We start from the raw sequence: 12,258 nt of genomic DNA, 5'->3' as shown, positions 1-12,258 counted from the left end.
CTATCTTCAGGCCCTGGCAGCCAGTCTCATCAATGTCTGTCTGCAGACTTAACTACTTCCACACAATGCTTTCAAAATACCAGTTGTATCCCCCACCTGTGCCAGCAGTTTCTTCGGCCTGCAGCCTTTATTTTCAGAAAACCAGCTGAAGCTGAAATCATCAATGTCACCCTTTAGATCCAGCTCCAGCTTCTGGCGACCGTCTACGGCTACAACCTTTGGTAACCATGAATCCACCCCAGCCTCCACCCCTAGGCAAAACATTTATGAAGCGTTTAATTTTGTTTTGTGAAAAATCTATTGTATGATGAAGTATTTAGACATGTTGCATTTTCCCAAAATGTCTAGTTTTTTAAATAATTTCTTTACAATAATGCACATTAAAATTGAATTAATAGTCAGATAATTAAGATCCTGATCAGATATTGTATCTGGGTCAATATGTTTTCAACTGCAGTAAAAGTATATCATATCAGGCCATATACAGCACTAGGTCTGCATTGTATGATATCAGCCTCAGCTCAATATTTATGTAGAGCAACAAGTGGAAAAAAAAAAAATCCTATTCATATTAATATTGTTTGATAGTTGATGGTCAAAAATGTGTCATGTTTTATGAGACAATCTTAAATTCTAATCTGCAATAACAGATAACTGTGGCTGACAAATAAATGCAGAATTGCTGTAGAAGTGTAAAACAGAGTAAAATACAAGTTTCTCACAGTCACCTCAATTTGTACATTATTATTTCTCCATTGTAAACTTGTCTTGTTGAGTAGGATGCTAAAGTCCTTTGCCTCCTATGCTCTCCATACACTGTACAACATTATAAATTATGAGAGGAGAACTGGAGCAGCATCAGCCTGTCGTCACATTTAAATGTCCAATGATCTGTCCACGGGGTGAGCGCGCCCTCCTACGATCACCTGCCATCCCCGCGCAGAACAACCGCCACTGTTGCCATGACATCAGACGGCCAGAGGAGGCGGTAGACGCTGTTGCAGTGATCACCGCTCCGCTGCTGGCGTTACCAGTCCGACAGAGAAAGAACTAGGAAACAGGGGCCGCACAATTAACTATAGTACAAACAAGGGGAGGCGACGAACAAGGAAAACAAAGCAGTTTTTGTTCCAAGGAGCCCCTGAGTTGCATTTGCTGTCTTGACAAATCGGGGGGAATTATTGAAAACGCCGTTTACAAGGTATTATGTTGTGTATATATATTGTTATGAATAAATATATGCAAGCATTGTACTGTAAGGCTTCTTTAGCCAAAAACGACTGCCTTAAAGTAAGCTAGCTAGCTATATCTGCTAACGTTAGCTTGGTGGACAGCTCTCAGTGAGCCGACCAGAAACGTTTTAGCTGAACCTAGCCTGCTGTTGATGGTCTGCTAAAGGCAGGCATGGGCTTGATAGTACTAGCGCGAGGACCCGTTGCCAGGCCTGGCTAACGTTATGCTAAGTTAGCTAACCAACGCTAGCAATATTATGTTATAAAATCGACTATCATAAACGTACTCCTTGCACTCTAAGCTTTTTTTAAAATGAAGCTAAAGCAGCTAGATAATGTTTGCAAGCATTAGGCCCGCTGAGGCCTTCTGTGTGTCGACAATACACACACTCTTTCACAAGAAAACCAGTAGCAGCAGCACTGTTGTTAGATGGACAGTGATTGAAATATTATAGGCCACGTTAGCTTACTAACAGTTACAGAAAGCTGTCAAATAAAGAATAAAGGTAGCAGCATTATATATATTATTGTGGCTCTGCGTCAAAGTTGTGCATTTGCTAAACACAGAATTACTCAATGAGCAAGTATCCATTTTGTTAGCATTGCGCAAAGTTGGCAGGCTTTACACCATCACAAACCAGGCATGGACAACACAGATGGGCGGTGCTCTCTGTCAGGTTCGTGTTGACCAACTTACAGGGCAGTAGGTTTGCAACTTGTTTAAGTTTTCAAGTTATGTGAGTGTTTACGTTGGGTTATTTGTGTAGCAGAAATAGCTTCGCGACACATGTAAATAAGTTAGCTAAATGACTGGACTAGCATTAGCTAGTTGCTCGCAGTGTTCGTTAGCTTGCAGCCAGATGATAGCAGAGCATCTGCTGCCCTGTGGACTGAACGGTGGGAGTGACTTTGACGTTTGAGCGGTCTTCTGACACTGTTTTGATGGTTTTCTTGTGGGTAACTATATTCAAGGCTGGTGTGACTGTGGATATGTAAAGTCTGTGCTGCCTAACAGGATGGTAATTTCCCCCTTTAAGACAGTCGGCAGGTATTTGGACCTGTTTCCATCTGCAGGGCCATGTTAGGTCAGTGTGTGTAAAAGTCAGGCCCACATCACCCCTGACGTTTGTTGGCCTGACATTACTCAAACACACGATACCTGATTAGTAAAGGAGTCATTGTCGGTTAACGGTGACCAGCTGATTGTGAACCTGCCATATGTGTTGCCTCCCTATTTGCGTCACAGATACTCAAGCGGGTCAGGAGCAGAGGGGCGGTTCTGCTGTCTGCTGGCTACATTAACGGGCATTAACCTGTGCGAAAGACGGATTTGGCCACCTGGCGAAGTTGAGTTGTGTCTAGATTAATGAGGATGTAAGCAAGCACAACTCGAGTGCTTGATTCACCAGTGAAACCAGGGACAGGTGTAATATTTCAGCCCAGTCACTCATGACACATCATATATGAATGGTGACCTGCACCTCCCACTTCGGTGCTGCTTGGTTTATATTCCTGGCCTCAGCGTTGCTTTCTAAATGTGGACTCCCTGCCAAGACCTAAGAGGAAGAGTGTGACGGTTGAAGGGTTTGTGTTTAGAGCTTAGAGGATTCCGGCAGGACAACAGGTTGGTTTCATACTATACCTAGTGTTTGATGTGTACCTATAAGTGACTAAATGACTTAGTGTTGGTGTTTTGTGGCAAACCTTAGTATCATATTGGAAACAGGTGGCTCACGGTGCAGCATGCTTAATGCAAATATTTTTAGTTCAAATGATCATGAGACTGGGATTAAGTTTTATTGATGTGTTTTTCTGTCTTGGGCTCTTAGAATAGGTAGTGTAGCCACCCCACATGACCTGTTCTGTTAGCAAAGAAGCACATTTAGGCTGCTGTGTTGCTGATTACACTCTTTTATAGCCCAGGCTCTCTCAGCTTATTTCTTATCCGTTCAGAAAACTTGGCTTTCGCCCCACACTGTGTGTAAGGTGGTTGGGAGTGTCAGTGAATTGAGTAGATAAGGGTCCTTGTTAAGTAACCCAGTTAAATAATAGCAGCATGGGGATATGGTTGTCACATCTGTCAGTTGCATCGACCATGCCATTGCTCTTGTTTTTGTAGCATGGTTCATTTTTACTCGGGGTTAGAGGTTTTTGTAGAGAGGAGAATTTCTGAAGTACAATATGTTTAGTTATGTGTTTATTTAGATATATTTTTCACTGTACAGGGAGTGGGTCATATTAAAGTTCTGAGGTTATGTCATGTTGAATGTAGGCCTACATCATAGCAAAGATCCATAAGACTGTACTGCTGCCCAGTAAGGCATTAGCAGTAACATCTAGATGTGACATTTACAAAAAATATATAATTTGTTTCTCCAGTGTGTTTGTATTTTAAATATTTGCCTTGTATGAAACTGTGTTAGCATTAAATACCAGCTGCAGTTTCTTCGTTAGGGCTTAAAAGTCACAGTTTGGCATCATGGCTACCTGCCAATGTAGTTTGTTTTACAGCAGGAGCTAATTCTTTGGGATATTTGTTGTGTAAACATGTTTGCTCCAGATGACCACACCAGAGCAACTACTGCATTAAGTCTAAAAGGTGGACATAAGTTGTGAAGGACTTGGCCCACGGACAGTACCTTTTTTGGAGATAAGCTCGAAGAGCACACCTGCTTCTGTCTCTTAGTTGGAAGTTGTTTTTGATACTACATTAGGGCTAATCACAGTGTAGCTTGCTATACTGTCAAGATTATTTGCCCACAATAACAACAGTAGTATCACAACTCAGATGATTATTTTATAAATCCTATATAGGAAGACACACATCTACTATACAACACCATATCTGTATTATATGCTATATTATAAAAAGGTGCAATGTATATATTATTTTTATTATGTGCATTAATATAAGTGTTCGGTTCAGAGAGTGTTATAAACAGATGGGATCATTTTAATATACACAGAAACAGCAGCGTGAATATTGTCCTGTTATTTCAACATCAAACTGCCATAAACTGGAAAGAGTCTGATTTGCTAGAGTTTATATGTCTAGAGTAGAAAAGAGTAATCTTTAGTAGAGAAGAAAGGAAATACATCTGTCTCAGGAACACAAAAAGTATCTCAGTACTGGTGCTAAATTATAAATAACCTATTGCAAGATATGGTGTAACAATATTATGCAATATTGGTCACTTGTCTCACCACATGAACAGTGAGTGAGTGGTAGTCAGAGTTAAGTAGAAAAGGTGATGATTTAATAAATGACTGTGGTTAATATTCATTGTCTAATATATATATATATATATATATATATATATATATATACACAATGTCAAGATAGTTCTATTTTTGTATTGTCCATTGAATAGCACTACATCCTGACCTGACACGACACCCTGCTATATATGAAGTTGGTATAAACTTAGGCTCCACATGTAGTTGCCCTATATCAACTGTCAAGATCTTATCAAGATCTATTGTTTTTTCCAGACTTGCTTTGTCTGATGTTGTCTGCATGAGTATGACTTCTAAATAATTTGTCAGTCACAGGCTTTGTATTTGTAATCAACTTCCTTACCTAACACACCACCCACTTCTCTGCTTTTGTATAACGAGCTTGAGCACAGTATTGGATAGATATTTTCTGGAAAGACAATATACAGTGCGACAACACTATCATAGGTCCCTCCATCTTCACAGAGCTCTGACTCTGTTTTACATTTCATCCCTCAGGTGGACAGTCCGCTGCCTGGTTGCTCGTGGTAACTCTCCGCCATGCCTTTCCCCTTTGGCAAGTCCCACAAGTCGCCGGCGGACATCGTCAAGAACCTTAAGGACAGCATGACAGTGCTTGAGAAACATGACATCTCTGACAAAAAGGCAGAGAAGGTAGGTGATTCATCACCTTTGAAATGTCAATTGGAGCCAATAAGGGGATTTCTGGGGGGAGCTTTCTAAAGCTTGAAATAGTTTGATGTCTGCTTGATAGTGTGTATATGACTGTGTGTACTTATATAATATATATGCATATATTCAGGCCACAGAGGAGGTGTCAAAGAGCCTGGTGGCCATGAAGGAGATCCTATATGGGACTAATGAGAAAGAGCCCCAGACAGAGGCAGTGGCCCAGCTAGCCCAGGAGCTCTACAACAGCGGCTTACTTAGCACCCTGATAGCAGACCTGCAGCTCATCGACTTTGAGGTGAGACTTAATGTTTCCTTTATAGAATTAGAACAAAGGGAGGAGAAAAATATTGAATGAATGAGAGTGAAAGAAAGGGAAATAAAGCATTAAATATTTAATGCTAAAGGTGTGCAGTGAAGTGGTCTTAGTTTATCTAAGGTTTGTACACACAGTAAGAATGTAAGAATGTGTCTTGTGAGCGAAAGGGATGCAAATGTTTTGAAAATGTGCACTCAGGTAGTGAGGACAGTTGGGTATACGTGGCAGACCTGCCTATGTTGATAGGTGTGTAAACTCACGTCTCCCTGCAATGTGTCTATGACTGGTGCTGTGTGGTAACTGCTGCTGCAGGCTTCCCTGACTCCCCCTATGACTGCATGACTCACTGTGTTGTGTGATCTCTCTCTTCCTCTTTTACCTTCTCCCTCCCTGTTTTAAAAAAGAAAATTACAAATCACAAGAGTGCAACAGAGAAAAATGACAGTGACTCAATATATATTTTTTGTTATGTTTCACTCATTTAGAGTATGCTGGATTTTTGTCACTGTGACATTTTGTTTTTGTAGCCATTTGTCAATATCCTTGTCATTATCTTTCTTCTTCGTCTTAAATGCCTGAAATGAAAAGTTTCATCGCAATAGCAAAGAAATATCAAATCCACAAATTTTCTGTCATATTTCAAAAAGCACCATACCTTACATTTAGAGCTTCATCTTGGCTTTCCACTCCGACCTCACTGCTGTGTTGTATTCTCTATTGTATACATAAAATTTAGCTTCATGAAGCCTGTGTTAATTTGTTATCTGTTGCCACCAGGGTAAGAAAGATGTGGCTCAGATCTTCAACAACATCCTAAGGCGTCAGATTGGCACTCGGACACCCACAGTGGAGTACCTCTGCACCCAGCAGAATATCCTCTTTATGTTGCTTAAAGGGTAAGGACACACACGAACACAAACAAACGCACACTAATCATGTTCCCCTTGATCATTGAAATTCTTGTTCGAGTGACTTCCTAAATCACTTCCTAACATAAAAGGAAATGAGAGCATGTTTTCAAATGGTCTGACTGTGCCTAAAGCAGAAGAAGCCCAAATGTTTGTGCCATTGAAGCAACATTGTATTTTTGTAGAAGCTGCGCCTGTCTAGCTTCCTCTGATAAAAGTTTCATCTATTGTTGATCAATATTGTATTGTTTATCAGTTGTTCCTGTGCTCCATGAATCTTCTCCAATCCACTTTTAATAGAAAATATACTACACTGCTAAAAAGTAGTTAAAAATCCCCCCAATGTATTTGTGTCTGATTTTTTTTTTTTTTAATTGCTTAACAAATATTTGGCAGCTGTTATTGATATATGATATCTGTGACAAACAAGACAGTCCCTTCTAAGATTAACTTGCGGTTCCACTCATTGATCCAAAATACATAAAGAAATGAATTTGGCTCTTGGGCTGAATTTCCTAAGTAAGACAACTTATAAATACACAGGTGTATATTTCAGTTCAGCTATAGTTGGTAGGGTCTAGGGTTGTTGTTGGTGTGCTGGTGATGATGCACATGCCTACACAGATGTAATGTTCGCAAACCCAACTGTCATTTAACTGTTTTCTGAAGAACCAAGCGCATTGCTTGAGCCTTCATGCATTCAGGCGTTACGATATGATGCACCACTGTCCTATTTCACACCTTTGACACAAGTTGATACGCCCAGACTTACAGCAGCTTAATCACACCCACTCCCTGGATTTACATATTTCGTCTGTTACACCTAAGGGACCTAATTTAAACATGATAACAAAGTGGTGTGCTGGGAGAACCTACACCATATGCAAATATAGGTATTGTGTGAAAACATGTTTTTCCAGAAGTACTGTATTTACGAAGTAACTAATAAACTAAACTATGTTATCTTCACTAATGACCTAATTAGCATGATTTGTGATGTGTAACATTGTATTTCATTGGCACCTCACTTACTACTTGTTTCAGCTTAGCAGCCTTAGCTATCAACAGATCAATATACATTTGTCCTATTTGGCTGTTTCATCCAGGTATGAGTCTCCAGAGATTGCCCTAAACTGCGGTATCATGTTGAGGGAGTGCATCAGACATGAACCACTGGCTAAAATCACACTGTGGTCAGAGCAGTTCTATGACTTCTTCAGATATGTGGAGATGTCCACGTTCGACATCGCCTCAGACGCATTTGCCACTTTCAAAGTAAGTTGACTCAATTGACTGATTTTCTTTGAGTAAAAAGCTTATACCCCTAAACTTGTCAAATTTCTTCTTCTTCTTTGCAAAAGAAACCAAAAACATAATTCCAGAAGTAACTAATTGACATACTTAGGTGATGAGCTGAGATGCTTTTTACAGTTTCATGACATCTGTCTTCAGCATCCCCATCTCCAGCTTCCTGCTACTTTGTTGTTGGCGGTGGCTGTTTTACATTATATAATTTGAACATTGTAACCAACTTGACAGCTCAAACAGCAAATTTGATGATGCGTCGGTGGCAAGTAGCAGCTGCTGCTACTGCTGATATTGCAATTATAACGACGCATTGACACAAACAGTCTGAGAGACTTTGGGTTTGGAGCTGTTATAATGAGAGAGACTGGGTTTTTATGCAGAGTTTTGAGATATGATTTAGAGACCTGAATGAACTACTTGAGCTGTCAGGAATCTGCCTCCAAGTTTCAAAACGGAAAGTCATGGTGGCTGTTGTGAAAACTTTCTGAAATGTTCCACTTGAATTTAGTTAGAAGTCCATCTTGATCTATTCAAAAAAAACTGACACCACTGCTAAATGAATACTAGTGGTCAGATTTTAATCCTGGCATTAAAGGAAGGATTTCTTTTAATACAAAGCAATTTTTATTCCATCCAAAAAAAAGGATTAATTTGCTACAGATAAAGCAGTCGTCTTATGTCTTTGAAAGGGATTATGTCCAGAAATATCACTAATCACACTGTAACCCAAAACGTTTTTCAGTCTAATTTTAGGTTCAGAGGTTTTCTGTTTTTTAACAAAATTGCAATGCATTTCCAAGGATTATTTTTGCATGTGTTTGAGTTTGTTGTTCCTGCATTGTCCAAATAGAGACAAATGGGACCAGGCTAAGTCAAAACCATTCATCTGAATTCATTTCTAATAGTCAGTATTGTCTATTTCCAGGACCTCCTCACAAGACACAAGCTACTGAGTGCAGAGTTTCTGGAGCAACATTATGACAGAGTAAGTCCACACTCAACTAAAGCCAGTATTTAATGAGAATGGATTCACCCAAAGTGAGATCGAGATTTTTATTATTGTGAAAATATTCAACAGTACAGAGTTGATCATAATAAATGATTATTGCAAATAATCATTCATCTCAATGTGTTTAGCTGCTGCTTTTGTGCATTATGGACTAGTTGTTAAAAGCTTTGGTCTTTTATTTCAATTCAGGGTGTCTTAGACGACCACTTCTAAAAACGCTCAGAGGAAACAAACTGCTTTCGTTCGACCAGTTACATGTGAATTAAAACTGTGGCGGTCTGGGTGTTTGGCATGTTTGCACTCCCTTTCCTAACAACATCAAACCAGCCATTTGGGATATCATTTGCAAGCTGTAGACACAAAGCAGCTGTCAGTCTTTGCCAAAACTTCCTTTCATTGTGTTTTGATACAAGACACGGATACAATTCTGAAAACCACTACTTAATGCATTTAGATGACACTCCCCATCTCACCGTCGACCACTTCTATTTTTACTGTCTTTTCTCTCTCTCACTACCTCTCTCTCTCTGTAGTTCTTTAGTGAATATGAGAAGTTACTCCACTCAGAAAACTACGTGACTAAAAGGCAGTCCCTCAAGGTAAGGACCCCGATTCGTGCCTATAAATAGGTCCCATGTAGTAGTGAAACTGTATTCAGAGAGCTATTTAAAGGTGGGGTCTTGTCAGAGTATTGGGTTTCTCTAAATCATTTCATCCCCATCAACTTGTCATGACTGCCATCTAGTGGTGGGACAAAGTCTTTTAAAACTCCTTTTAATTTTTCTAGTGTTTTCTTCACTTCCCTCATGTTTTTGATTGGTGCATAATTTCTTAAGCCACAATCTGTATTCCAAATATAGTGAGACAGATCTCCCACTGCCAAAAAAATCTTACCTAAGATTGAAACCTGCTATCTCTCAAGTTGTAAGTGATGTTTTGTTATTCATTTCTGATGATGTTGTTTAAGTTTGTTTGGCACTAGTAAAGGAGAAAAACAAGCCTGTATTTTCAATTATGATGGAGATTTTTCAAATAAATTCATCTTTATGTGAGCAAAGTAAATTACAGCCTGCCAATTTGGCAAATGTGCAACTGTTTGCCAATTTGAAAAAATCTTCAAATTAATATTCATTGCTGTTTCTCACTCTGAAATGATCTAGTTACTGGGGGAGTTGCTTCTTGACCGGCACAATTTCACCATAATGACGAAATACATCAGCAAGCCAGAGAATCTCAAACTAATGATGAATCTGCTACGGGACAAAAGCCGCAACATCCAGTTTGAGGCTTTCCATGTTTTTAAGGTAAAAATCAAAGCACAGTTTACGGAGTGTGTCCATGAGGTGTCTTGAACAAACAATAAAGCGCTTAGTGGTAAAGGTACAAAAAAAACACCCTCAGAGGTGATTACAGATTTACCTTGCATGTAGCATTCAGCATTCTGCTTACAGACAAAAATATATGAAAACAAATAACAGACGAAAACTGGCTAATGTCCAATTAATGTTTTTGTCAATGTCCACTCATAAGTTATTTTTAGATTATGAGCGGACATATGGAGAGTAGACATACTGATTTTATCCTTGCCCTACTTATTCCTTTATTTATGTATACTTATTGCTAATTCATCTGCCATGCTTGTATGGCATTTTGGAACAACCCTTGACTAAGCGACTTCTACAGTTGTAAGCAGTGATATCAATCAACTTTAAATTCCCTCTTTTTCCACTTTGATCACTCATAAAAAGTGACTATCATGAGCACCTCTTTGGAAAGTTAAAGTAGTCTTAACATAAAACTCTTTAATGTGGTGTCACTTGAAGCAGCTGCAGCTTCTGTAAATCCATTCAACACAGATGCCTATTGGACACACATCCTTGTAGCTGTATCAAATATGTGCTCAGCGATAAGTGTAGCGGACATTTTCTTCATATATTGATATCCTTGTCCTATTCCTCCACAACCAGGTGTTTGTGGCCAACCCCAACAAGACTCAGCCCATCCTGGACATCCTGCTGAAGAACCAGACGAAACTCATCGAGTTTCTCAGCAAGTTCCAGAACGACAGAACAGAGGACGAACAGTTCAATGATGAAAAGACTTACCTGGTCAAACAGATCAGGGACCTCAAGAGGCCTGCCCCGCAGGAAGCCTGAGGGAAGAGCAGAGGTGGGGGGAGGAGCCACCAGGACCATGTCTGGAACACATCCAGACAACGTCTGCTTAACGGAACCATCAGCAGCTGCTGTTCTGGTTTCTGAACAAAAATCGAGGAAACAAATGAAAAACCAACGAAATACAAACGTACCCATATCAACTCATCAGGAAGTCGCCAGCTCCTCTGCTCCTCAGAGAACATTTGATTATTTTTTTTCTTTTTCAGTCTTTTTCCTTCAAAAGAAATAAGAGAAAATAATAGATGCTGCTGCTTTCTTGCACATTGAGACATGTAAAGTATATTATAATGACACAACAGTCCATCAAACATAGTGACAGAAAATGTCCGTGCATTTAAAGTAAGGCAGACTTCCTGATCGACACCAAGGATCAAAAATAGACACAAGTTTACACGCATATATGTATTACATTAAAAAAAAAAAAACATGCATACACACATACTGCAAGAATATCAGCTAGAACCTTGTGATGGAAATGGTACGAGCAAGTTGAACATTGGTGTGTTTGTTGCATGCCTTGAAATGTGACAGATCCAAGGCTGTACCTGGCGTCGGCTCTGTGATGGCCTGCCCAGTCTGGCTCCCATGTTCAGTGCCACAGACTCGGAAATGCACGTGCATCACAGCAACCGCTACAGTTCGCATCTATGCCTTCATCCGATAAAGCATCAGTGGTTCATTTTACCGATTTGTGGGGACAAGTTCTCAGATGCCATCACACAGAACCATTTACCTCCTGTGCGCTTTGTTATGACACAGCACTTGAAGCACATGAGGGAAGGAGGGAGGGATGCAAGGTATGAATTTGTCAAAGCCTGAGAGTTGGGTCTCTTTATTGTTTTCTGGGACAGGGTGAACATGTACATATGCCTTTTTTTGCTTTGTAGATTTTTGTTTAACCTTGACATATGAATATATATTATATATATATATATATATATATTACCTTAAACATCATGTTTTTGGTTAATCGTAATCAAATTACTTTCTAAACCATAAAAGAAACAACAAACAAGTTAAGTGACATTGTTTTTGCATTTCATTTTACTGCTGAAATGGTTGCTGGTGGGTTTCTTTGTATATAACTTAAAGGGCCAGCTCACATTTAGCTAACCTATAGGATATTAACAATTTGTACAGCGGAGGAATGTCATGGTATTAGCTCTGGATCTGTTAATCCTCTTTTTATTCTCCATCTACATTTTGAGTATCTCTCAGACTGCTGCAGGGGTGTGAGCAGTGCAGAAGGGGAGGGAGGGAATTGGGAGAGTATTAACTGAAAAATTAAAGCGTGTGTGTTTGTGCACTTTGTGAGGTGCTGAGCGATCAACATCACCTAACTGGAGTCGAGGACTGGGGATTGTGCCCCCCACCCCCCTCAATTGCATTAATCTGTTGC

At 39.7% G+C, this 12,258-nt stretch overlaps 1 protein-coding gene across 2 annotated transcripts; it reads left to right on the top strand.

Moving 5' to 3' along the window:
- Positions 1-983: 983 nt before the first annotated feature.
- cab39 (calcium binding protein 39) lies at positions 984-11,802 on the top strand. 2 transcript variants are annotated; one of them, XM_023425034.2, is made up of 9 exons: positions 984-1,201; positions 4,968-5,123; positions 5,272-5,436; positions 6,235-6,353; positions 7,472-7,640; positions 8,599-8,658; positions 9,216-9,281; positions 9,843-9,986; positions 10,650-11,802. In XM_023425034.2, exons 2-9 carry the CDS (start codon positions 5,010-5,012, stop codon positions 10,836-10,838), a joined length of 1,026 nt encoding a protein of 341 aa, XP_023280802.1. In that variant the 5' UTR covers positions 984-1,201; positions 4,968-5,009; the 3' UTR covers positions 10,839-11,802. The 2 variants fall into 2 exon arrangements, with proteins under 2 accessions (XP_023280802.1, XP_023280803.1); XM_023425035.2 differs by lacking the exon at positions 984-1,201 and adding an exon at positions 2,572-2,856.
- Positions 11,803-12,258: the final 456 nt, after the last annotated feature.

Source organism: Seriola lalandi, unplaced genomic scaffold (genome assembly GCF_002814215.2).
Source record: "Seriola lalandi dorsalis isolate HSWRI2012SDOR001 ecotype SW California unplaced genomic scaffold, Sedor1 jcf7180002054764, whole genome shotgun sequence".
Taxonomy (NCBI): Eukaryota; Metazoa; Chordata; class Actinopteri; order Carangiformes; family Carangidae; genus Seriola; species Seriola lalandi.
The sequence above is the reverse complement of the archived record's forward strand: the minus strand, read 5'-3'. Positions and strand labels throughout refer to the sequence as shown.